The sequence below is a fragment of the Hoplias malabaricus genome, chromosome 4, assembly GCF_029633855.1.
Source record: "Hoplias malabaricus isolate fHopMal1 chromosome 4, fHopMal1.hap1, whole genome shotgun sequence".
In the NCBI taxonomy this organism is placed as follows: domain Eukaryota; kingdom Metazoa; phylum Chordata; class Actinopteri; order Characiformes; family Erythrinidae; genus Hoplias; species Hoplias malabaricus.
In genome coordinates this window covers 30133127-30159984 of record NC_089803.1, presented here as the reverse complement: position 1 = coordinate 30159984, position 26858 = coordinate 30133127, and the positions used below count along the sequence as shown (strand labels likewise).

Sequence of the window (26858 nt, the reverse complement as noted above, 5' to 3'; positions counted from 1 at the left end):
TTCATTATCTGTAACCGCTTATCCAGGGTCGGGGTGGGTCCAGAGCCTACCTGGAATCATTGGGCGCAAGGCGGGTATACACCCTGGAGGGGGCGCCAGTCCTTCACAGGACAACACAGACACTTTTGAGTCGCCAATCCACCTACCTTTTATCCTTTTTTTTAAGACTGTGGGACGAAACCGGGGCACCCGGAGGAAATCCGCGCGGACACGGGGAGAACACACCAACTCCTCACAGACAGACACCCGGAGCGGGAATCGAACCAACAACCTCCAGGTCCCTGGAGCTGTGTGACACCACCTGCTGCGCCACTGTGCCGCCCCCTCCCTTGCACAGAGCCTGCTGCCCAGAACTCAAATGCCTCAAATAATAACAATAATAACAATAGTAACAATAATAATCATATGTTTTGTGCTATGCAATAAACACTACCTAACAACATGCTGACACATTTACATATAAAAAAGCTACAAAAAACTTTTTGTACATCTTTAAGTTTAATGCACAATTTGAATGTTCTTCACATTTTTGTAAAATTTCACGATGAATGGAATAATAGAAATTCTTAAAGATTACCTGGAATAAACTCTTTTTCCATTGACATCCATTAAAGGTGGTTATTCTCCTGTAATTCATTAAAGGTGGTTATTCTCCTGTAATGGTATTATTTTTGGTGATAAGCCAGCTAAATTTATACTGATTAATATCAAATATTTATTTCATCATTGTTGAATAAATCATTGTCATTTTTTTTCTTTTACCTTAAATCTGGCACGTGGGGCAGCCTGGGTAACACGACATGTGATTTTCCAAACATGTTCTACACCCCACCCCAACTTTTATAGAAAAAAACTCTACTCAAACACATATTTCCACTGGAATTTTAAACACGGTCATTGATACAAATCACTATACATTTATGGTGTAATTATTACAAATGACAATCCATTATCTCATCTCACCACGCGTGAATGAGTACAGTGATGGGAACAGAATGGGTTGTAGGACCCTGTGCTGTTGTGTGGGCTGAGTTCATGCTTGTGCAAGGCAAGAACCACGTACCATACTAAATATTGTTTCATGGTTTTGTACAAACATAGAGCGGACAGCCATAACGGTATTATTTCCGCACTACATATCCCGTGATCCTCTGCGGCGCCACGAGAATTAAGGCGCAGTCATGTGGATGGAAATAGAAATGTGTATCCGCTAAAGCAAAAGTTTGTGAGAAAGATGCAGGACGAGGATGACACCATTTCTTCTCCACCCCGGAGCTCCCGCTTATCCGCGGCCAGGTCCGTGGACGTGGCGGATTGTGAGGGCATCCGGGAACAGAGTCCCAAACTATGCGGATACCTCAACAAATTGGTGGGCAAAGGGCCTCTGAAGGGGTTCAAGACCCGCTGGTTCGTCTACGACCCGAGAAAGTGCTACTTGTATTATTTCAAGACCCCTCAGGACGCCCTGCCCCTGGGGCATATTGACATATCGGACGCGTGTTTCACCTACGATGTGGAGGGCGAGGAGGGGCAGTTCGAGATCCGCACCGCGGGGAAAGAGTTCCTGCTCAAGGTAAACGCAGGAGATGGATGAAGCAGAGGGGCAGTAGCCTGAGACATGTCTCTCACATGCCTCCTGTTGTACTGATTGAATGCATGACTGTGGCTTTGTCCAGCAGCTGGACACAGCTGGCTCCTATGCAGCTTCTTGCATTGAGACTGATATATGTTCAAATGCAAAAGTTTCAACACCTAGGGTTTATTAGGTTAAAAAAATAGGTCAGCACATATTCTGGTAACACAGGCAGCAAATTCATATCTAATTGATAATACAAAATCGTTGCACATATTTTTCCTAATATGGTAAATTCAACAAATGAGTAAGGTGCATTACAATGTACACATGTACACATATTTTCACCCAGAAAAGCAACCAGAAAATGACACTGGCCCCAAGATTTTCATGAAGTGTTGTCTGTGATTTTGCTCTGGGCCGTCTCCCTTTTTGGACTACATTGCTTTTTTTCCATAAAGACCATACAATATAACGTCTAGTTTTAGAGTTTGGTCTTAATGTGAGATAGACATTTATAATGTTATTATACATTTTGGGAATGCACACTGTAGTTGTGTTAATGTAAGAAAGTTTTGCAAACTTTACTTGATGACCTCAAATGCATGCATAGCCCTAAGAGAGACTTTATAATTAATCGCATTATACTTGGCACTCTTGAAGGAATCTCTTAGTCACAGAGTCAGCAGGTTACTTCTGAAAAGGGATACGGAGTTTGTACCTCTATAAAACAAAGATGTTAAAGTAGTAGTACTGGACTTGTGCATTCTTATTGTCCCACTGTCTACACAACAGAGTTAACGCATTATGAATTCATACATTCATTTCATTAGTTGTTAAAATTGCTCTAAATCGTCTTGCTTTTATATCAGTCATGCTGGAAGTCTGGAGTTTATTGGGTGCTAGTTAGTTCTCGTTTGTGATTTTATCTTTTTTGGACAATGAATCCAGTTGGTATTGAGCTTAGAATGTAGGGGAATCTGGTGCCTTGCAGCCACATCTGACAGAAAAGTGAAGTGCCTTCAATCTTTTCAAGCATAAAATTAAAATGCGCCCCTTAGATTTATATATTAATTCGAGAATGTACGGCTGTTAAAAATAAAGCTTTGGTCAGATATTAGATCACATTCTAAAAGCTTTTTAAGACATAAGCTCAGTATTATCTTCACATTAAGCTACTGCATACAAGAACTATAGACCAGTTTTGTAATTGCCCATATTTATATATCATATCAAATTAATTGAGGACACATAGCAGGTATTAGGCAATTGGATAAAGGAATCGATTCAGTATAACTGTTGTGCGTTATAGCCATTTAATGCTGGTGTTAAGACCACAATTTCTTTGTTTTACAAATTACAGATGTATCTGCTTCGATTTGGCATTGGAAAATGTGTGCAAAGTACATATTTGATATTCTTGACCCATTTGAAGGCTTGACCAATAGTTTCTATACTGGTCCATTGCATATTTGGTCATTGGCCAAACCTCACATTGGAGTAGTTAATACTGTATCTGTTAGGCACATAAGTGGCAGTCTTGGGTCCACACACAGAGCACTCCATTGGTTCAATGCTTCATTAAATTTCACACATGGCCAAGTTATGGGCAACACCTTTACCAAATGTTGTATGTACAATTCATCACTGTTTTGCCACTTCTGTTCAGCTTATCTACTGAAATACAAAGAACCATGTCTATGCGTACTACTCATAATCTTGTTTTTATCATGTATTCTTGATTTGTAGAGATTTGATGACCTGGGTTTAAAATCTTATTGGATGCAAGGCCTTAATCCCATTGCTCTTGAACTAAAACTGTTATAGTATCAACTCAGGTGTTTATACTCAAACTCAATGTTTTTACACCTTTACATTGTTTTTCAAACACATTTCAGCTTTGCTCTCTTGCACATTGAGCAGATCATGTGCTGAAACACATCAGGTGTCTTGCTGGTGTCAGGCTAACGGGTTAGACACTACCCAAACTGGAACTGAGACTGAAACCCGCATGATCGTTCTCAAAAGCACAATCGCACTCACCTCTCTGTGTTCCTCTAAAATAGACAGGTAAAGGACTGGTTCATGCCAGCTGTGCTTGATAATGACAGTGTTTAAATTATCTCACACATTTTTATTTTCCGTTTGTAGTTGTTCTGTTTTTTTATGAATAACGTCTCACAACGTCCAAGGTTTAAAATGTTTTGCAGAAGAAAACAGAATAATAGCATCTTTGAGTTGAAACAAGCAAAAAGATGAATCTCTGAGAATGCTCAATAATTTATGCACTACATAAAAGTTGCAGATCCAAGTTTTTATCTCTGAATAACAGTGTTTCCATTAAAATTCATAATGAAACTGGTTATAAATAGTTCAAACGACACAGTCTCCTAGTGCTATTGCTGCAGCAGTGGGACTAAGAGTAAAAATCATTGTGTTGAATTTTTTTTTAAGAGTGTGCAATATTGTTTTTTATATTGTTGACTCATATCAGAGTGGATGAGGTACAGTTATTGGTTATGGTTGATTTGGCATCTTTGATTGCCAGTAGAAAATAATTATTTGGGTAAACAATCACACAACATAAACGGGTCTTCCACAGTTACTTGATAAGTAAAAGAAGCATTGATGAGGTTAGAAATAATTTGAAATTACTGTGTGCACAACCCACTAATTCCAGTGGTGGGGGATACCCTTTAAGGTTCATAATATTTTTCACAGGCACCCAACAAGCAAGCGATGCAGTACTGGCTTCAGCAGCTTCAGCAGAAGAGATGGGAGTTTAGTAACACACGAGGCTGTGGAAACAGAGACAGCTGGTGCTCCCCCAATCAGTTCCACCCTCACACTGGCCTTGTAGCCAAATTTGCAGGTAAGGGCTGAGATTTACAGATACAACTTATCACAGACAAACTTGCAGTCCATGACAAAGTGCTCTGGAATTGCCTCAGCCCTCCCTTTGTTTCTAAGGAGTGTTTTCCACTGCTTTGTGAATGCTCTTGCAGCATGTGGCATTTTCTCAGGCAGCTGCTTAAACTGAACTATCTACTGTGTCAGAAGTGTTTTTCCTCAGTATTTGGAGTGAGTCAGAGATCAGAATACATCTGTTCTCATGTAAAGTGGGATATTATTTAACATATTTACATGTCTTAATCTCTCAAATGTTAAGCATAAGTTAATTATGTTAAATTGTTTTCTTGCTCTCGCCACCTTTGCTCTTAAAATTCTCATCCATGGTCTGTCTCTCCTACAGTCACACTCAGTCTCTGGGTCTTTCTCTCTCTAAATGTAAACATTTGGAACAGTAATTTAAAATGAAAATTTTAGAAAATTAGAAGAATACGTTGGATCTGTAGAACAGAATTATGATGCTTTTTGTAAATTGTCTGGATATTTGGGAGCCTTGTGTTGAATGTGTATATGATTTCTGCCAGAGTCACGTGTGGTGGCATGGGCAATTCTAGCCAGGTGCGGCATGTCATGGTCTTTAAGCTCTGATAGGCTACCACTGTGTTGGCCACTCTGGGTGGTAATGCCTTTTATGACATATTCCTGGGACATGTGACACTGTGGCTTGTCCAGTTCAGGGTGGCGGTGACTTCCAAGCCCACCCGGAATCACTGGGCACAAGGCAGGAACACACCCTGGAGGGGGCGCCAGTTCTTCACAGGACGACACACACTCATACCTATGGACACTTTTATGAGTAGCCAGTCCACCTACCAACGTGTGTTTTTCGACCGTTTGAGGAAACCGGAGCACTCGGAGGAAACCCACGCAGAGAACACACCAAACTCCTCACAGACAGTCACCCGGATCAGGACTTGAACCTTCACCTCCAGGTCCCTGGAACTGTGTGACTGCGACACTTCCTGCTGCGCCACCGTGTACACTCTTATTGTATGTTGAAATTTGAAAAAGAGTCGCTATAAATACAGCCTGTAATTTTAACCATATTTTTTTTGTTAAGTTTAATGTTATAACATAGGGCTTGTGAATCAACAAAGCAAATCCAAGGCCCTTTTACTGTCAGCTTAAAAAAATGCAGTAGACTTCTTTTTTTGCACATTTTTTGGTTTAATTTATACAAAAATAAGTGCAATTTAAATCACTGTCATAATAGTTGGACTGAAATGTACATCATAGTTATATGATGAAGTTGCAGTGAACACACTCACATTTTCTACTTCCTTGTTAATATTACATCTGGCTGTTGTTAACTCAGCCAGGTTGAAAGTCTCTGTTATGTAAATATCATCAAGTTTCTTTCCTTTGGGTGTGTTGAATTGTCTGATGTGTCTCCAGTTACTTTTTACCAATGTTTACGTAAACTGTGTGCATTAAACTGGTGCAAGGATTGGTTTGTTTTTGCAACACTGTGAATGACTAAGAGCAGGACAAGTCACAAGGACTGCTCTTTTGATCTCTGGTTATACAGGCTCTGGTCTGTAGCTGGTGAACAGCCTTGTGTGTCAGTCTGTAACTGTTCACCCTTTGTGTTACTGTTCAGACTCAGCACTGCTTGAGCAGCCCAATGAAAGCATGGAGAGTGTCCGCAGTGATTTTACAGTGGATGCAGATGCTAACGGCTTGGTTGGACTCCAGACTGCGAGAAACTCTGCGACCCTCAACTTTTCTCTTAAACAGTGGAGCACTGAGCTGAGGTAAGTGCCTATGGATTGCCTTTTATTCCAGAAATTGTAGTATTTGGAATTGCCATTATTTCTGTTATAGTAAAAATCATGCTTACAAATGCATTATGTGTTATGTTTTCTGGTGTATGCTACTATTGTGTAATTTACTGTGTGTTGATAAGTGTGTGTTATATGTTGTAACTAATCTTTGACTTCACTGTCGTCACCGTTGCCCATATTTCCTGTACTTTGTCAGTTCAGCTTTGGACACGAGTTTGGATGATACAGTAATAATTAAGAGAGTCAAAAGCCAAAAGTCAGAGAACCACAACTGCTGTTTACATAAATTCAAAGCAGTATTTGACATTAGCTTTAAGAATGTGAAAACTCTAGTGCACAAACTTGTTATAGTGTTAAATAAAACAGTCAAAACAACGTTGAGCATGTCAAAAGCAGAACTGGTTGCACATGCAGATGTAACATCTGCTTGTGGGTGGGTGGGTCGACATTCACTACCACACATCAGCCTGAGAATATGTTAAACATAGCAACATCATATTAGTTCAGATGTTATTAGAGCATGAACTTCCTCCTGACCATATGTCCACCTTTCCATTCTGAGAAGAGTCATTTTTTTGTTATTATCTCTGTGCTTAGCATGTTATTAAAGTATTTAATTACAAACTGGAGCAGATAATAAACACTTTTTAAAAAAGAGAAAGACTGTAACATCCTGAAGCTGTATATAATAATCTTTATTGAGACAAACTTAGTCTTCTCTGCAACAGACACCAGGCACTCACCCTGACCCCAGGAGCTTCTTGAAAAACCTGCTCTTTCTTGGACAAAAGAGATGCCTGTTGTTAAAAGTAGTGTTGATTTCAGGAAAGTGTTTTTTCATAAATGTCTCAACGTCTTGAATAGAACTGCCTGCCTCAGTTTTCTCTTCCCTATCAGGAATGCTCTCAGGCTCTTTCTTCATGACTCAAGATAAGCAACTAACATGCTGGGACATGTTGTTGTGGAATATTGTTTACTGGATCTGGGGAAGTCTCTTGAATCACTACCCTGGTGTCAGTGTCTCTTGACTCCCCCACATCTGGCAACACAGGGCAGAGGGTAACTTAGAGGAGAGTGAACCTGAAGTTTTTGGTTGCTTTGGATCATTTTCTAACAGCTTGGGAGTGTCTGCCACAAGCTTGTGTCGAAAAGCACATCTGCTCTGTCAGATATTTTGGATCCTACATCTATCACTTTTCCACCAAAAAATCTTCTTGAACTGGTTCCGTTCCTGATTTTTGGAACCTTGGTTCTTTCCAGTGAACCGGGCCGCATTTCTACACGTTGAGGGGAACCAGGAATACATCATCAGCAGGGTGCATCGCAGATGTTTATTCTTTGTTTACCGTGGAGTCAGACCAGAGTGAGATATAATACGTGTAAATGTTGCTGAGTTCAGAGGTGTCCTGCTGAGCTTGTGAACATAGCTTGTGAAACAAAACCATGGCTCTGACCAACCCGCATGGTATCGGGCCTAACAGCACCAGAAACGCACATAAGCAGAGCATGTACCTGTTTTATTTAGTGTTATTTATTTATATGAAACATTGTAAATTACCAAGTCTAGCTCCACTGCCCGATAACAATGTATTTCAGCGTCTGGGCTTTTTCTTGAGTTACGGAACCTCGACGTTCACGCTTAAAAACCTACTCTTCTTTGGTTCCCGTTGGGAACAAACTTTTCTGGTTTGCCAACCAGTTTATGTAAGTGGAAATGCAAATGGTTCCAAATTTAGTCAGCAAACTACATTCTTTGATGAGAATGAGTATTCTGCCTCATTCTTCACCAGTACCTCTGTCCATACACCACAAACTTTGTAATATAGGCATGGGTTTTCACAGTAATATATATTGACATTTGGACACTCTTCTTTATGTTTGGAGAATGTATCTGTGACCCAGCCTTTTGTTTTCTATTATATATTTAACAAACATAAAGTCATCTCGCCTGTCCCTTTAACGACACAAATACACGGGCACATCTCACTGTTACTGACTTTCTGAAGAGTAAATTACATCTGCACAGCTTTTTGTTTAATTTTACACAAAATCTCTGGATAATTAAAGCCAGAACACCAGAGCGAGGTGTTCCCCAAAATGAACGAGACTGTGAATTAATTACAGCAGCTTTTTATCAGTCGGACCCTTATAGAAATGTAAGTCAGTAATAAATAAGTAGTTCCAGTGATACCCTGTTCCTTTATCGAGTGTAGATTACTTGGTTGATAAAATGTTAAGGTTCTTGGTTTTAGAAATGTTCAAAAACTTAAATGTTAAAATGTGATTCTGTTGCTTTCTGGTAAACGAGTTGCTGTGTTGTCATCTCAACACGGTGCTTCGGGTTTGTAGCTTTGAATGAACAGAAAATAACAGACTTACCATGATCATACACACACTGTCAGCAACTGAAAAGATAAACTATTTTTATAGTTTATTTGTTGTTATTGTAAACAATAACATTGATATGAAGCACCAAAGCTTCTCCAGACCTTCCAATGACAAGGGTATGCATTTTGGGCATTTCCTTTTTTTGAAATGTCAGAAAAACCTCTGTGAAAATGGCTATATGGTTAATGGTGATAAAGCTAAACTAGGCTTGCCTAGTTTCTCTTTGCTCTTGTTAACTATCTTCCAACATTCAACAAATGTGGTATAGGTTTTTGTAAGACAAAATTGAGAACTAATTTTATAGCCTGCAACATGTCTAATTCATGGTAGTCTTGCACATTATAGATGTATAGATGTTGTTACAGTACTACAAAACAGTAAACAGTCACATACTGTGGATTTTAAATGCTGTCCAATTATTTTTCTAATCAGATGTTGGAAAGTGTTGCTGGCAATATTCAGACAGGGCATATATTTTGCAAAAAGACATATCATTGCATTGTATTTTACGTTGAGACAGGCAGAATGCAAGTATTTGGAAATGGGTGAAACAAATTCAATCATGAATCAAATTGCATGCTAATGTAGCTAAAGTCTGACTAATGCCAGTACCTCAGTTACGGATTTTTTTTTATCAGCTATACTATATTAACTTGGTCAGTGCTTCAAAAAGCCTTTGTTTATTCACACCCATATTTACACCCTCTATGCTTCTATGTGTCAGCAATTGTCACCCTAAGCTTCTTTAACCACAGCACATTTTTGCTCTTTCTGTTTCTTAGACTGTTTCTCTCAGTGTTCTTTTGTACATCCCTTCATCAGAAATAGCATGTCCCACTTGCGTCCCAGTCGAGGTGGAGAGAGCAGACGCAGTGTGTTTTACACAGCCAGCAATGAGGAGTGGGAGTTGGTTGAACCGCCGACCAAAGACACACCAGAGCACAAGCCTCCAGCAGAGAGTCCACGCCGTGAAAGTCCATCACACCTTCACAGACGTGAGGAAAAAAAACATATTCAGTCGTATATAGAACATATACCATTGCTTGTTCTTTTTCTTTGATTGGGGATATCTAGCAATGCTTGTATGTTTCAGGTTTTTATGCAGTTGCTTTCTTTTGTTAAACTTCTGTTTCTTGTGTTAAAACTTAAGGAATGGTGAAGTTTAAGAAAAGTAAAAACAGGACTTAAAATGACTATATATTAAATATAGGTAAAGCAAGAATCCTAAGAACAATGCAAGACCTGGTAGACAACCAAGGCTGTCAGCAGTGTTGTCTGAATTTGCAAAGAAGCTGTGGATGTCCTAAAAACAATGAAATAGCCAGCCCAAAACCCACCCAGGCATCAACTTAACTGAATGTATTAGGAATTACCTGATTGTGAGTTTATAAAAATGCAACCAAATTCTAAAACTGAATTCTAGGACAGTTACTGCTCTAGGCAGTTTTTTTTTATAAATAACTGCGCAGTACTGTGTGTGTGTGTGTGTGTTTATATATATTCACACACACACACACACACACACACACACATATATATATATACAAATATATATATATATATATATATATATATATATATATATATATATATATATATATATATATATATATACATACATACATACATATATATATATATGTATATGTATGTATGTATGTATGTATATATATATATATATATATATACATACATACATACATACATATACATATATATATATATATATATATATATATATATATATACAAAACTGCTATATATATATGTAACACTTTGTATATTTTAAAAGGGCAATATGTGTTCATAGTGTAAGTTCATGGATCTAAAGTTTTCTCTTGCCTTACGCCCTGTGTTAATGTGATTTTTATGTAAAGTCTTCCAAATTGAACTGTAATTAAAATGTTTAGCCAAAGAAGATTCTTAATCCTAGTGTCTTGTCTCCTGCCACAGACTCTCTGGGTTCTGCTTTTACATTTGATTTCCGGAACCCCTCCCGAATCAGGCGGACATTCCACATGAGCTCGGGAAAGTCAAGTCGTAGCGCTGAAACATCACCGGTGGAGTGTAACGGCAGCAAAACCTTGGAGCTACAGCTGCGTTTACAGAGCCAGCAGGAGGAACTGCACAGTATTCAAGAGGAACGGAGCCGTCTCCAGGAGGAGCTCGCAAGCCAGAAGGTACAGAGTGAGGGTGAAGGGACATTGGGTAATGATCCCACCTTAAAATAATCTAAAATACTTTAATTTTCTTAAGGACAAAGCAATAAAACCTGCCTTAGTTTTATTAGTGACATTGAAAAGGGTAACATATTATTTACTAAGAAATATTTTGTTTTTATTATTTAAACAATTGTGATCTTTAAACTGATTTCTGATGAAGTCCTATAATACAAACGCAGTTTTATAGTTAAATACATAGTAAGTCTGATGCTATTTAAAATTAATAATCTAGTCATTCAGTACACTGACACCTTCTCTGAGAAGGTGTACATTGATGCAGACCATGCCGTTGTACAGGATTGAGAAGTGCAGGCTGATAGCTTTATTATTGTCACAACACAAGACTGAATTTCAGTGTTGTTAATGAAATTAGTAACTTTTCTTTCTTTCTGGAAATGTATAATAATGCTTTGGGTATCATTTTAAGTAAGAGAACTTGAATATATCTGGCTGAATTTTCGTCAACACACTCAGGACAAATACTGATGTACCAGTCTGGACCTGGATTGTCTGCTGAAAACTAGAACATTGCATTGTGGCTTTCTGCTTTAATCTCAAAGTCCTGTGAACTGTTCCTACAGATTAAGTGTTCAATACATGTCTTATTTTAGTAGACTGTCAGGGTCACATCACCCATGCCAAGATTACCGTTGGGCTAAAGAAACACTGATGAGCTGTTAAACATATCTGCTCTGAGTCTTTTGCTGACAGTTCCCCATTTGTTTCACTACTTCACTAAGTTGGGGAATTCCTGTTAGAAAAAACGTGTGTGTGTGTGTGTGTGTTAGAGAATTTTTTTTACATGTGTTGTTACCAGTGTTGTTAGAATTAACCGTCCAACGTGTGCTTAGTTTGTGTGTGGTAGTGTTTGACTGAGTAGTTTCTAGCTTTTAATGTGTGATGATTTATTCATTTTCATGTTCTTTTTTGTGTTGAGGTTTCAGCAGAGATGTTTATCAGGTGCCTAGAGAGCCACAGGTTGGGTATCATAGATTTATTAATTTTTCTGTTTGTGTACTGACAATGGGCCTCATTCATGAAACCTTCGTAAAAAACACAAGCATTCCTGAAAACTTTCTGCCAGATTCATTAAGGCTGCATAAAAAACAGATTGTTTAGACGGATTATGCTGTTTGAGTTACATAACTGTGCAAACGTTTTTGGCACCTGAGAAAATAACATTTAAGAAGCTATTTATCTGAGTGGTAAGAGTTTATTTGCTCAATAAATCCCTAATATTAGAATTGGAAACAAATCCCATTATTCCAGTAAGTGTGATAATCGTTGTGTGAATGTGTTGGTTTAACCCTTTCCACATTTCTCCTCATTTCAGTCCACTATTAATTGAGGTTATTATCTAATACTAGTGATGCACAATATATTGGCGGCCGATATATTATTTGCTGATATGTGGATATTTTTTAGTTATTGTTATCAGTCTGATATTGGAATTTTAGCCGATATTGCAACCGATAAATTGGCACTGTTTTTGTGCTTGCGGATATTCACTGATGCCTGTAAATACACAACTGATGTCTGCCGTGTGAACAGTTTTCAGTTTCTGTAGAGAACAGTTTCTAGGATTAAATTTCTGTGGTGAAAACTAATTTAAAATATCAGCAACACGGTGTAAACACACACACACACACACACACACACACACAGAGCAGGTTAAACGACAGAAATATACTCTCAACCACCACAGTGCAGAAACCTTTCTTGTATAAAACACATGAAAATAGATAGAGTTATTCAGCGCATGAATTTATTATTGAAGCAAGATGATAAACGATTACAAACATTCACTCAAACACTCTCTCTCCCTCACTTGCTCTGAGCTGCTTTATGCTGCTCTCTCCTAGGCATGTCCTTTGACAATCCGTGATAAAAAGAATTTGTTTTGCTTTAATACAAAGTGAATTTGCTTTAATTACAAAAAGATAAAAAGATCAGTTATTAATATTGGTATAGGCTACTCCAAGGAGCGGTTATGGTATCAGCCCAAAAAATTCAAAATCGGTTCTTTCCTATTCAATATTTATTTTTTCCCCGTTAGTAATTCATTATGTTAAATCAAGCCTGCTGTTGATTTAACAAATCCATACTATCAAGGAGAACATCTGGAAACGAACTATGTTCTTCAAACAAGTTCTCGCTCACATATGTTTAGAAAAGAAAATCCTTTCACTGTATTCATGTTTTTTTTTTTTTTTATAATTACACAGAATTATATACAAGCACCACAATTTTTTATAAGATATATTTGTTTTAAATTATGTTCATTTTAGGGGCCTAAGACATTTGCACAATACTGCAGGTTAATGCAGTTTGTCCTGCACAATTCTGCCAAAGGTGGGGGAGGCTGCACAGAAGCAAAAGGCGTTTATTCTTGACACAAGCTCTTTCTATAAGTTTGGGCCATTTGAATGTCTATATAGTCTCTCATAGAGGGATAAATGCCTGTAGATTTTTTCCTGATTAGCTCCTTCAAATGCATTAGTCTTTTATGAAGCAAGTTATCAGAGGTACAGCGATAGGATGCAGGCAAAATGTGAGGCTTTGTGTTTGCCTCATGTTTGTCGCGCGCACCCTTGCACCAGTTACAATGCACCAAATATAACATGGCTTAATATTCCTGGGATGATGCTTGGATGATTGTGGGTTTAAAAATCATGTTTTAAACGCTGCAGTGTCCAAGCAGCCAAACACAAACAGCTCCTACACAAGTTTGGGAACAACAAGGACTCCCTTCTCAAAGTTGTTTCTAAAATGTGGCACAAAAGAATGTAATTGATGGTAAACTAACCTGCGAGTCATCACTCTCAGCTAATAAACCACAAACCTGTATTGTCTCCAATCACGTTAAATTTCTCTGTGCAGAACTGTCTGTTAAATCCAGCAGCAGCTCAACATCAGTCATTTACACAAGTTACAGACCCTAACAACTTTTATACTGAAATAATTCACATGAGTAACAAATAATTCAGCAAACAATTGCTCTTTTAGCTATTTGGAATTGCTCTGAAAAACAGGCTATATTAAGAAAAGTAATGGTTTTGTGAAATTTCGTTTGTATATTTATTTATTTATTGTTTGATTATTAATTAGTGCATTTAATACATTTTTTATTAACATTTATTTAAAGTTCAGTCATGTCAGATGACATTTTTGAGTATTGCAGACATTGCCACATGTTACGCGTTTTGAGGAGCAGGCGTAAATTTTGTTCGTACCTACGAACATTTTGAGACTACAAACATTTTGATGAATCCATTGATTTAGGAATGAATTACATGTAAATTCGTTCTGCTCTCATTTCATGAATTAGGCCCACTGAGTGTTTTTATGCAGGATATTGTAGTTAAAATAACCACTAGAAAGCTCTCTAGCTCATATCTAACTCTCAGCAAGCTTGATTAACAGTTATTTAATTCTGTTATTATTACAATACCCAATGCATTTTGATCCACTAGGCAAGAATATATTTATTTATTTTATGTATTAATAATTTCATTTTTTAGTAATCTATTTAGAGCGTTATTAATTTACTGTAACTTTAAATGAAGTCATGAGTGCATGTGCTGTGTGTGTACTGTGTGCTGTGAGGTTGTCTAATTTGTTTAAATAAAAGATTAATTAAATGCATGAAATATCAAACTGAATTTATAAATTAATACATAAAAGAGTGAAATTCCAGAAGAACATCACAGAAGAATACACTTTGGGACATTTCATCATGAATGTAAAAACAGACACAAATGTATAGCATCCGGTCTGATATTGTATATAGAATATAGTGGTTTGGTACTGTCTTTTGGATCATCTGATTCTCTTTTTTTACAACAGGATTCAAACATCAAAAAGATTTTTTAAATGAAAGTAACCTAGGTGAAATATTTTCTTTGTTATTTGTGTCTTTAAGCTGGTGTTTCATAACTTCCCAATTCTTCATTCACACGGTAGACCAGACTTTTCTTTTTCCTTCAGTTAGGACAGTGTTTGACAGCATATTTGGATGGATGGTTACTGTATCAGCTCAGCCACTGTATAAAGAGTATCATAACTGGAATATGTAACAGGTATATTTTATATTCATTAAGAGTTCAGGGCCCAGATTAGCAAAGCTTCTACCTTCTAACTAAGGATAGAAGTGCTGACCTAGAATCAGATTCCTTACTTCGTTTCTAGAACAGGTTCTAGATCAGCGCTGATATTTTGAGAAACATTAAGGATATTATTATTATATATTAATACCAAATTGAATTTATATTTTTCCTTCTGGAAGGTTCTAGCGGTCACCAATTTCATATACCAATTGGTTGAGCTCACACAAATAACAAGGGAAAACATGTCCCTTGACCCTTCCAATCACATTGCTTGTTTTTGCAAATCAATAGTTTAATCCAGTCTTAAACAGTTACCCCTGAGAAAAAGGGTTAACTCCAGGGGTCATGAATCCCAAAACTGAATGAACTTAATCATTAAGTCTGGAAAGAGCCTTACTCTTTCTGTTTCTTTATTTCTGTCATTTAATGTGGTGTGAGTTAAGTTGAGTTAATGTGGTCTTGCTGTTTGGTTTTACCCCACATGGATTTCTTAGAGACTGACCTGTAATTAAGTTTTGTTTTCATCTTTGCTAGGAGCTAGTCAGGCTTCTCCAGCAGACTCTGCGCACTTCCCAGTGTCAACACTGGCCAGCAGGTAGCTCTGGTCCTGGGGAAGTGGACATGACCACGGCACTGGTGGAGCGGGAAGGGCAGATTCAGGACCTGTGTGGTCACATGGAGAGGCTGGCCCTTGAGAAGGAGAGCCTGCAGCAGGAACTGAAAGGTCTGAAGATTAAAGTAGGAGAGATTAATGATCAGTTAAACATGCTGATGGAGACCATTCAGGCCAAAGATGAGGTCATTATGAAGCTGTCCCAGGAAAGCCAAGAGGGTAGTGCTGAGCTACCTGAGTGCAACTCCCCCACAGCCAGAGAACAACAGGAGCTGAGCAACCTGAGGGTAACAAGACCTTTATATTTTTGTTGGAAATCTCAATTTATTTTTCTGAATTCAACTTTCCTGCCTCATTTGAAAACATCTGGAACTTATGAAAAATGTGCAATAGATCGACAAATAAAGGTGCTACACAATGGCTAGGAATGAAATCTCTTTAAATAATCTAATTTAATTAATCCAGATTAATTAAATTCACTGGAGCTGGTTTTAAAGCATTTTAAACATTGTTATGTATATTTCCTGTGGTGTCACAATTCCATAATGTGTTTTCCATCATATCAAACCTCCTGGAAAAGACAACTCAGGAAAGCTAAATATTAGGTTATGCATTATAATTGTTTGTATCAGTTGTTTCAAATATCATTATGTATTTCTTTTGCCATATCACCATCCCTTAATGATTGCTGTGGTCATGAGTTTTATTTTTCTCTTGAGCTCTCCAGGAAGAGTTGAGATGTGAAATGCAATGAATGTGATTGTGTTGTGTTGACTGCAAGTGAGGATGGTGTATTTTACTTCTTGTATCTGTGTCTTGTTTATCACAATTTGGGTGATTTTACTTTTCAGGACAGCCTGCAGGGCTACAAATCACAAAATAATTTCCTCAACAAGGAAATCTTGGAATTGACAGTCTTGCGGCGGAATTCTGAAGCTAGAGAGAAGACCCTGGAAGCAAAGGTGAGAAAGAGAGAGAGCCAGAGACATTGGCAGAGACAGAGAGGAAAAAATAAACACAAATACAGAGTTAAGAGACAAATTAATTTGTGTATGTGTGGTTGTGTTTCTGGAACTTGAATTTGTGCAGGAAGCACCTTAACTGCATTTGCATATTTCAGAGTTTGACATATAGCTTTGTGCTGTCCTGATGTATCATTTCCCATTTTGCAGTGCATGCATTTGTGCCTGTGTACACGTATACAGTAAGAGTATATAATTTACTGGCTTTTTCTGTCTTGTTTTTCTTCTTTATACTCCACTTTCACAATGTCTGAGCAGTACACTGCCCTGGAGGCAAAGCTGTGCCAGGTGGAGAGTAAATACCTGGTGCTGCTCCAGGAGGTGAAGACTCCAGTTTGTTCTTCATCTGACCAGGGCCCAACCCGAGAGGTCATCTCCAGACTGCTAGAAGACGCCCTGGAAGTGGAGAGTTCAGATCAGCAGGAGCTCACCATTTTAAAACCCCATCCTGTCAGGTACGACAGCTCTATTTTTTTTTTATGTCTAGCTTCAGACATAATACTTTGTCATAAATAGTTGCCCACACAGAGTAACACAAATGTCTGTTTTTAACAAACAACCCTAAGCCAAATTAGGAATTTAAAGTGTCTTCTCTGGAATGTTACTACTGTTTTGTAAACAGTTAGAATTAGAATTCAAAATCTTATCGCTCTAAACACATTACGTAATAAATTTTTTTAAAATCACACTTTGATTTCCAGTATGGTTAATCCATTTATTAGTGTAAGATTTGAATCCTACATTGATAAGCTTTCCCTGCTACGTATGATTTGAAATGTTATACTAAGAAAATGCAGAGGTGCTCATTTTTAATAGCTTTTTTTTTTAATGCACTTGAAAGCTATATTTTCTCCACCATCTGCATACTATGCTGAACAGTCTTCAGAAGATCTGTGAATACCTTAAGGAGCAGCAAAATATCAAAAGCAATAGCAATGTAGCAGCAGTGCCCACTGAGAGCACAAGAGATCTCTGAATAGTTCAAGAGGCATTGAATTATCAAATGCAGTAGATGAGGAAGTAGCAGTTCCCATCAAGAGAATTTCTCCACTAAAACAAGAAACCACAAGCTACATAAACAAAAATCAGGAAGAGCATCCAGAGCCATTTACTCTATACAGTTCAGTTTCCTTGATATAGACATTGATTGGAACATGCAGATATAGTTGCTCTCCCTGGAAAGTGATCAAAACTGGAAGCTGTGTTCAGTCGATAAAAGTGAAAGGGGAGTGTCAGTTTTAGTTTCATGTCAGTCCTCTTCTGTAATCGAATAGTTGAAACACAGTGAAAACATATATGGTGTGGAGGCTTGTTTTATCTTCTCATATAGCTATGATATGTGTGACATTCTAGTAGCCAATAAGACAAAATGTGACTAGTGACCGACTACAAAAGAAATCTTTTAAAATGTTAGTGGTGGATCTAAAACATTTCAGTATGTGTGATATTTGAATGTCGATATGTTATTTGTGTGGCGGTAGCTTTTTTCTTCTATTAAATCCTTTTTCTTATTATTTTTTTAGAACAATGTGTATATTGTGGATATCATCTTGTGTTTGTTGCACTTTATGAAATGAAATGTATTTCATGAATAAGTATTGAAATCTGTTTTTTAATGTGTTATTACTCCTTCTCCTCAGTGAGTACGATGTGTATGGCTTCAAAACTGTCCCAGAGGAGGACGATGAAGAAGAGAGGCTGGTAGCTAAGGTCCGGGCTCTGGAACTGAAGTCTCTGTCTCTTACTGACCAAGAGGTGTCTGTTGGGGTGAAGTGGGAAAACTACCTGGCAGGGACTATGAACAGGGAGATGGTTCGCTCTCCAGAGCTAAAGTCACTGATCCGCAGTGGGGTGCCACATGTGCATCGCTCTAAAGTCTGGAGCTGGTGTGTTAACATCCATGTAAAGAAGATCCGTGACACTCAACCTGCAGACTATTACGAGAACCTGCTATGTATGGCAAGGGAAAAGCCCAACCCAGCATCCAAACAGATAGAGCTGGACCTGCTCCGTACACTACCCAATAACAAGCACTACGCCTCTCCTTCAGCTGAGGGCATCCAGAAACTCAGAAACGTGCTTCTGGCGTTCTCCTGGAGGAACCCGGACATTGGCTACTGTCAAGGCCTCAACAGGTAACTCTCCTTAAACCAGAATATTCAGGCACGTGTAATGAGGGCAGTGAGAATAGGGAAGGTTCTGTGGAGACTGCAGCTCCCCCTACAGTCTGGACTGTGGAATTGTAAGCGCTCAGTATAATAATAATACATTATCAATAATAAAATATATTCATATTGCTCAAGATAATAATAACAATGAATAATAATAGTAATAAATAAATAAATAAACACTCACATACAGTGGGTGAAATAAGTATTGAACACGTCGCCAGTTTTCTAAGTGAAAATATTTCGGGGGTGCTATTGACATGAAATTCTCCTTAAACCAGAATATTCAGGCATGTGGATTGAGAGCAGTGAGAATAGGGAAGGTTCTGCTCAGGCTGCAGTTCCTCCTACATTCTGGACTGTGGAATTGTAAGCACTGAGTATAATAATGATAAAACATTATTAATAATAAAATATATTCATATTGCTTATGATAATAATAAAAAATAATAATAGTAATGCATAAATAAAATAAAATAAACACACACAGTGGGTGAAATAAGTATCAAACATGTCAACTTTCTAAGTACAAATATTTCTAAAGATGCTATTGACATGAAATTTTCCCCAGATGTCAGTAACAACCCATCCAATCCACACATGCAAAGAAATCAAACCATAGATGACCATAAATTAAATTATGTGTAATAATGAGAAATGACACAGGGAAAAGTATTGAACACATGAAGAAAGAGAGGTGCAAAAACATGGAAAGTCATGATCTATCTGTAATTAGGAAGCCGTTCTACAACAGATGCAAATTAATATCAGTTCAACTGTCTCATTACCAAGGTGCCACACAAGAAACATTTCATGATGGGTAAAACTGGTGAGCTCTCTCAAGACCTTTGCATCCTTATTGTTGCAAAACATACAGATGGCATTGCTTACTGAAGAAGTTCTAAACTACTGAAGGTTCCAGTGAGCACTGCTGGGGCACATAATTTGGAAGTGGAAAGAACATCATTTCACCATAAACTGTCCAGGTGCTCCCTGCAAGATATCTGACAGAGGAGTGAAAATAATTATCAGAAGACTTCTCCAAGAGCCAAGGAACTGCAAGTCACCCCAAAAACACCATACCAACAGTGAAGTTTGGAGATGGGAACATCAGGGTGTGGGGCTGATTTTCAGCAGACGGCATTATCATGCTTCATATAATTGGGGTGAATGGACAAATATACCAAGCCATTCTTGATGAAAAAAATCTGCTGCCATTTATTAGAATGATGAAGATGAAACGAGGGTGGGTATATCAGCAAGATAATGATCCCAAACACACACCCAAGGAAACTCAATTGGTTTCAGTGAAAGAAAATAAAGCCAATCATCTGACCTGAATCCTATTTAAAAATCTATGGAAGGAACTAAAGCTCTGAGTTCATCGAAGGAGCCCACAGAACATTCAGGATTTGAAGGGTGTTTGTGTGGAAGAATGGGACAAAATCACTCCTGAGCAATGCATGCGACTAGATTCTCCATACAGTAGGCGTCTTGAAGCTGTCATCACCAACAAAGGCTTTTGTAGGAAGTATTAAATACATTTCAGTAAGCGTGTTCAATATTTTTTTGAGTGTCATTTCTTGTTACATATAATTCTTGGACATCTGTGGTTTGATTACTTTGCATGTGTGGATTGGATGGGTTGTTACTGGCATCTGGTGAGAATTTCATGTCAATGGCATCCACAGAAATATATTTACTTAGAAAATTGGTGACATGTTCAATACTTATTTCACCTGCTGTGAAATGTGTTTGTGTTTTAAACAGGATATGGAATCAGATTACTAGAAAGCTGGCTGAAAATCACTTGTTATTTAGAATATTTTCACCTTAAGCAAGTACATTGCATTTGGCCAATCAGTAGAGAGTAGATTGTACTTTGGTTTTGGTTTATGCAAATTATTTATATTAGCAGTAACAAATTCTAACGTTAATTTAAAAGCGTCATAATATCAACAATAAAGTTATATTGTTAGAATCTAGGCGAAAACTTAAAAGAAGAGATAAAAAAAATATTTACATTGTACTCTACAATTTCCTGTTCTCAAAATAAAGACATTGACTAGATATTCTGGTGTGTTGATTATAATTGGATCTACTTGGATCTAATCCAAATTTTGACAGTAGTGTATATATTTTGTAAATGCATCAAAACACCTCTAAAAATATACTTTTGCTCTTCACTTTAACAGTTTACTCTGATTTATTTCAGAATGAATCTTAAGTACAATCTTTGGTAGAACCTAAATGTGTACTTTCAAGATGTGGTTGTAGTACAAAAAATAAAGTTAATACTTTAATTTAGACAGTAAACATCTTGTGGATAATTATATTTCTTTAATTTTTTCTGACTTATTCTCATAATTGTTTGCATTTAACTCTTATAGGTTAGCTGCAATAGCTCTTCTCTATCTGGAACAGGAAGAGGCCTTCTGGTGTCTCATCACCATTGTGGAGGTTTTCATGCCACGAGACTATTATACCAAGACATTACTTGGCTCACAGGTACTATTAAAAGCCCCTGGTGGCTATAGTCTTTCCTGTTTTTGCTACTGGGAAAAACATCCCAGATCTTATGCCAGGTTTGCAGCATTAGTCAGATTGAATAAGAACTGTTAGTAGCATGTGACTATATGTTATGTATGACTGTGTAGCAGTAAGGTCAGGATACTGGCTCATTAGTCATTGCGGATAGCAAGTAAAATGGCTCTATTTGTGTTGTCCACATCATGACTACTGCATCCCGTCCTCACACCTCTAATCTAATATAAAATAATTTGCAACACTGACAAATTTAACTTGACATGTTTTCAAATCTTAATCACATTGTCTACATCTCAGCTATTGTTTTAGGAATAAAATAAGACAATATGGTGGAGTTTAAGACTTTAAGACTGCATCCTCTCACTGTTAAAGGCCTCTTGACTAAAGCTTTGTAATGTACTTGTTTTTGTCTGTAGGTAGACCAGCGTGTGTTTAAGGACTTGATGAATGAGAAGTTGCCCAGGCTTCATGCTCATTTTGAGCAATATAAAGTGGATTTCTCGCTCATTACCTTCAATTGGTTCCTTGTGGTTTTTGTGGACAGTGTGGTCAGCGACATCCTCTTCAAGATATGGGATTCATTTTTGTATGAAGGACCCAAGGTAAAAACGAAAAATTTTGTAGATGTACTTTTATGTTTCTTTAATGAGGGATAATGTAAGGAGCATTATCTTAGAGGAAGCAAAGAGCTATGTTTGGGTGAATGTCAGGGTGTGGTTGTTGAATGCATAATACATTTATGTGCCTGTGTATTGTGTGCTTATTGTGCTATCTGGGTTTCCAGTTGCTCATAAGCACCAGTTTATGTGGTTAAAAATAAAATATATTAAATAAACAATAGTGTTTAAAAAAAAATAACCCTCATTCAACACTAGTCATTCATTGAGGGCTAAGAAGTGTGTGTTGTAAAGCAAGCAACTCACTGAGTGATGTGTCCAATGTAGAGTTAGTTGCATTTATAAACAAAGCAGGAGCCATGCCTTCTAATAAATGCCTGACGAAATATCCTGCTCTAAAAACTTTTAATGACCTGTAGTCATGGATTTAAAAAGAACCACTTTATAAATTAATGCTGGAAGAGCCAGAGTCCTAATGACTTCGCACACACTTAAAACAGCAAACATGCATCATTACAGTTTAAAAAGACATTGACAATACCTTGAAATTGATTTGAATGCTAGTTTAAGTTGTAAATTTTATTGTTGTTTGATGCAACTCACATACTCTCTCGTGTTTAACCAAATGTTTTTTTTTCAGTCAGTAACACACTAAGTCCTTGTTTTATAAATGAATTCCTTTACTGCAAGTTGCAGTATGTTAAATAGATTTACACAGAGTCATTTTTGTACCCCAGATCTATAATTACATAGTTGCATTTCTCCATTTTATAGCAATTTGTACACTGAGAACGTTTCTGCTGTTTGGTCTATGCATTTGTGTATGTGTATGGGTTAAATGCAAAAACACATTACGGTGTAAATTGTACGATGACAAATGTGCAAGTCAGAATTCATCCTGCTGCTAACGTTGGCAGTCAATTTGTGAAAGTAATCTGCTCAGGAGGTTTCAAAAGAGGGTATTCTTCTTTACTGAAAGATAATCTGCTTTATTGTATAAGGTGTTATTTTAAGGGAAAGCTCTTTTGGTTCTTATTATTTATCTATTCATTTTTAACACTTAATGTTACTATATTTCCAGACATTAGTGTGTAGTTTTCTGGCAGTGACATTTTTTGGACAATCAACAGATCTCTCAGCATTAGGTCTTTTAGTTTTCTTTTGCTTTAATTAAATAGGAAGGTTTTTCCTCTCTTTGTAGAAAAAGGTTTTCACAGAAATAGTTGGTTTCAGACAAGTGTAGTTTGTCTTTTCAGGGTGAGACTGAATATCTCAGATTAATACAGGAGGTCACTATTTTCATAGCTTATTCTTTACTTTTGCAGATCATATTTCGCTTTGCTTTAGCTCTCTTCAAGTGCAAAGAAGAGGAGTTTTTGAAATTGCAGGATGCCATGGGCATTTTTAAGTATCTTCGATATTTCACACGCACAATCCTGGATGCAAGGTAAGTGATAGGTTGCTGTTTGTTTTTGTTTATATAATTTATTTATTTTTTATTTTTTTTTATGACACCAGATGAGTTATTAGACTCTTAGAAGAATATGTTTGTCACATTTGTTCAGTTTCATTGTGCTTGTAACCTGATCTCAGTTTTTGCTCTTACAGCTTTAGTAAATCTAAAATATGGAATGGGATAATAAAGATCGATTTGATGAGAGATGTTAAATAGCAATTTATTGTGTATAGTTCAAAGTTGTTTGTTATGTTTGACCAGAATATGTTGCTGTTTCTGGCCTGATATCTATTTGTATAAGTAAAGAGTGAATAATAATATGTTAATAAAGACATTGCTGTGATATTATATTTCTTTTACAGGAAGCTGATGAACATGGCCTTTGTGGACATGAACCCGTTTCCCCTGAGACAGATCCAGAATCGTCGCACTTTTCACTTGGAGAAAGTTCGTCTGGAGCTCAGTGAGTTGGAGGCCATTCGACAGACTTTCCTACGAGAAAGAGACACCAATCTGGATGGACGCACGCTTATCAGTGATGATGAAGAGGACAATTAAATTAAAGAGTCATTTACTGGACCCCATACAGCTAATCAGCCAATCAAACAGGACCTCTTTGGGACCAAAGACCACAGAGCAGCCATATGAATTTATCAGCATTCTTTCTTTAATTCTTTTCCTTGAGCTGTCAGTGATAATGGTGTATTGCTCTTTATTGTTTTTTTTAGATTACACAATTTTGTCTTACAAATCAGTATTATCCACATCAGTGTAATGGATTTGCTTGTGATTTATACATATTTTCTAGGTGGTGACCAAAATTTTACCTTCAGGTACTTTCCTATGAAGCTGGGAGATCTTTAATCAAAGTCACACTTCAACATTGCACATAAACATACATAATTCACAGCCAGTCCTTCATATGAATCAAATCATGTTTACTGTCATTTGTTTACCTTTGTATGTAATGTATCCAATGCGCACTGTGTGTTATTTTCCATGTTGTACTTTTTTTCTGCTTTTTCAGGTTTTCTTGTTAAAATTTCATATTCGTTGTGCTGCATTCACTGTTTTCATTTTTATATTTAGGCACTTGAATCACTTTAAATTATGGACATACTATTTTATGACAAATTCACTGTAGAAAATTGCATGCAGTTTTATTGTATAACATGCCTTAGCTAGTTCTCTTTTATATGCATGTTAAATATCTGCAGAAGCTCAGTGGAAATTCTGTCTTCAGTCATGAGGTGATACTTAGCTGCTGGAAAACATTTCTTGGACAATACCATCATGCTGTCTGTCAAAGCAGGCTGCTTATTTTCTGCTTGAATGGCATTCCTTTCAACAGCGATCAGCTGTTTCTGGAATAGTCTGTCTTTCAGTATTCAGGCTATTGCCATATATCCAGTGCTGTCTGTGTCTTGTGTGTTATCAGTGTGACAGTCTGGCACAGCTGTATTTCAGGACAGTTTTACTAATTAATGGATGTAGCCTTGAAATTCAGTATTGCTATTGAGTGCATTCACAGTTCATAGTATAGGAAAAAAAGGTTTTCCTGTGTGTTACTCACAAGTTTCAATTTCTGTTAATAATATTTGCTGACCTGAATTTTGGCACATAATGGAATACAAGAGGTTTTATTTTGTTCCATTTCCTTATTCAGCAGGGAGCTGTTCTTCATAATTTTTGTGATCAATAATATTATTATTAATTTTCTTAATTTGATTATGTGCAGCATTAATCAGCATTCCATCCATGTATATGAATGTGTATGTATCCTGCCCTGAGTGTTTGCTCTTATACCTTCAATAAGACTTTAAGGGTTAATTTGATGAGGGGCGTAGTATGTTTAGCAATGTATTGTTTGGGTTCAATCAGATATCTGAACCTTCTCATTTCTTTGCAGATTTAATTGCTATCTCTTCTCTGACATTGTATTAGGAGTGCAACATTCCCGATTCTTTCACCCTTGGAAGTGTTTACAGCAGGTCGACTTTAACATGAATTTGTTTTCTCTATAATTAGTCTTGACCTGTTGTTCACTTTTACACCAGAAGCCTTCATTAATACCCATGACTTTTTATGTATGGGAGTTTTCAATGCACCAACAACACAAAACTGTGAATTTTCTTGTTGAGAGCAGGTCTCTCAGATATGTAGGACAACTTCATTTTTAGATGTTACTCAGTGTACTTATCAAGGTTGAAATACAAACGCTATGGCTGTATTCCCTTCACGTAATTATCACTTTTTAATAAGGTCTTCCCTGTAAATATCTACTTCTGTTAAACGTAGAAATGTTACAGGTGCACCATCTGTTTATTGCATTTAGTCCATCACTTGCTATTTAACAAGTATTTCACTCATTATCTAATCATTTTTCATTTCCTTTTTAAATTAATAAGCTAGCATGTTAAATTTACATTGTTCATGTTCACCACTGCAGTACAGGTATACATAATTATAATTGCTCGCTATTCTTGTATTTAAAGCTTTTAGAAATAATACAGTATTTTAAATATTGGCAAAACATTGTTCTTTTTGTTTGCATTGTAATCAGGCATTTTTACTTTAGTGAAGCAAATGTTCAATAAATTAATATTGCAGCCAGCACATCATCTGTTCCGGTATGTGTTTTTTCTTGTGCTGCTCAACCTGTGGATCTCATTAAAGAAACAGGAAAGTGCTTCTTGATTTCTTCCAGTATTTTGCAGGAAATATTATATGGGGTCGAGTGTGATGGAAAAAAAAATACAAAAGCCTCAACTATGGTTCCTTCCTGGTTTTCATATGTTTTATGTGCATGTAGCTTATATGGGAATTGACTGGGTCACAGAGTTTGGGGATTTCTCTGGTTTTCAATTTTGTTTTTAATATAGAGATTTTTTTGGGTGGGGTTAAGCCCCTAGATATTGTTCCTTCATTTAGTATGCATGGATCTGTGAATATGCAATTAATCTCTGCCTCTATGACCACTTACCCTTTTGCTACTCCCTAGTAGCTCGAAAGCCCCACCCTGCAATTTTATTTTGGGATGATAGTATTGTCATGTAAGAAACCCTGGCTATCCGAAATGGTCAGATTGATACTGACTTTTGAACACTGCCGTTTCAAAATGGAAATGCTCAGCCGTGGTGCTGACTGCTTATTTTACACTTGATTCATCTTTAATACACGCTAACAAAAGTAAAAAAAAAAAGTTACCTTCACTGGATAGAGCATTTAACAGTTACTGCACTGCAGTGTCTCGTTTCACCTGCAGGTGGCAATGTTTTTTCACTTACTCAATTCAATATATTTTAAATACCTTGTACATTACAATTTAAAAGGTAATTAATCCATACTGCCTATAAAACGCTTCAGGATATTGGAAGAATAAAGTACTTATTTTATAGTGCCATATTTTGATCCATGAGCCAGTGAGACAAATACGTTGTGAAAGACGCTGG

At 37.0% G+C, this 26858-nt stretch overlaps 1 protein-coding gene across 1 annotated transcript; it reads left to right on the top strand.

Moving 5' to 3' along the window:
• Nucleotides 1-1202: 1202 nt before the first annotated feature.
• Nucleotides 1203-26016, top strand: tbc1d2b (TBC1 domain family, member 2B). The gene is made up of 13 exons (XM_066668528.1): nt 1203-1573; nt 4295-4445; nt 6084-6237; nt 9478-9650; nt 10609-10835; nt 15518-15883; nt 16448-16558; nt 16877-17073; nt 18259-18753; nt 21177-21294; nt 21750-21935; nt 23276-23397; nt 23769-26016. Exons 1-13 carry the CDS (start codon nt 1235-1237, stop codon nt 23962-23964), a joined length of 2835 nt encoding a protein of 944 aa, XP_066524625.1. The 5' UTR covers nt 1203-1234; the 3' UTR covers nt 23965-26016.
• Nucleotides 26017-26858: the final 842 nt, after the last annotated feature.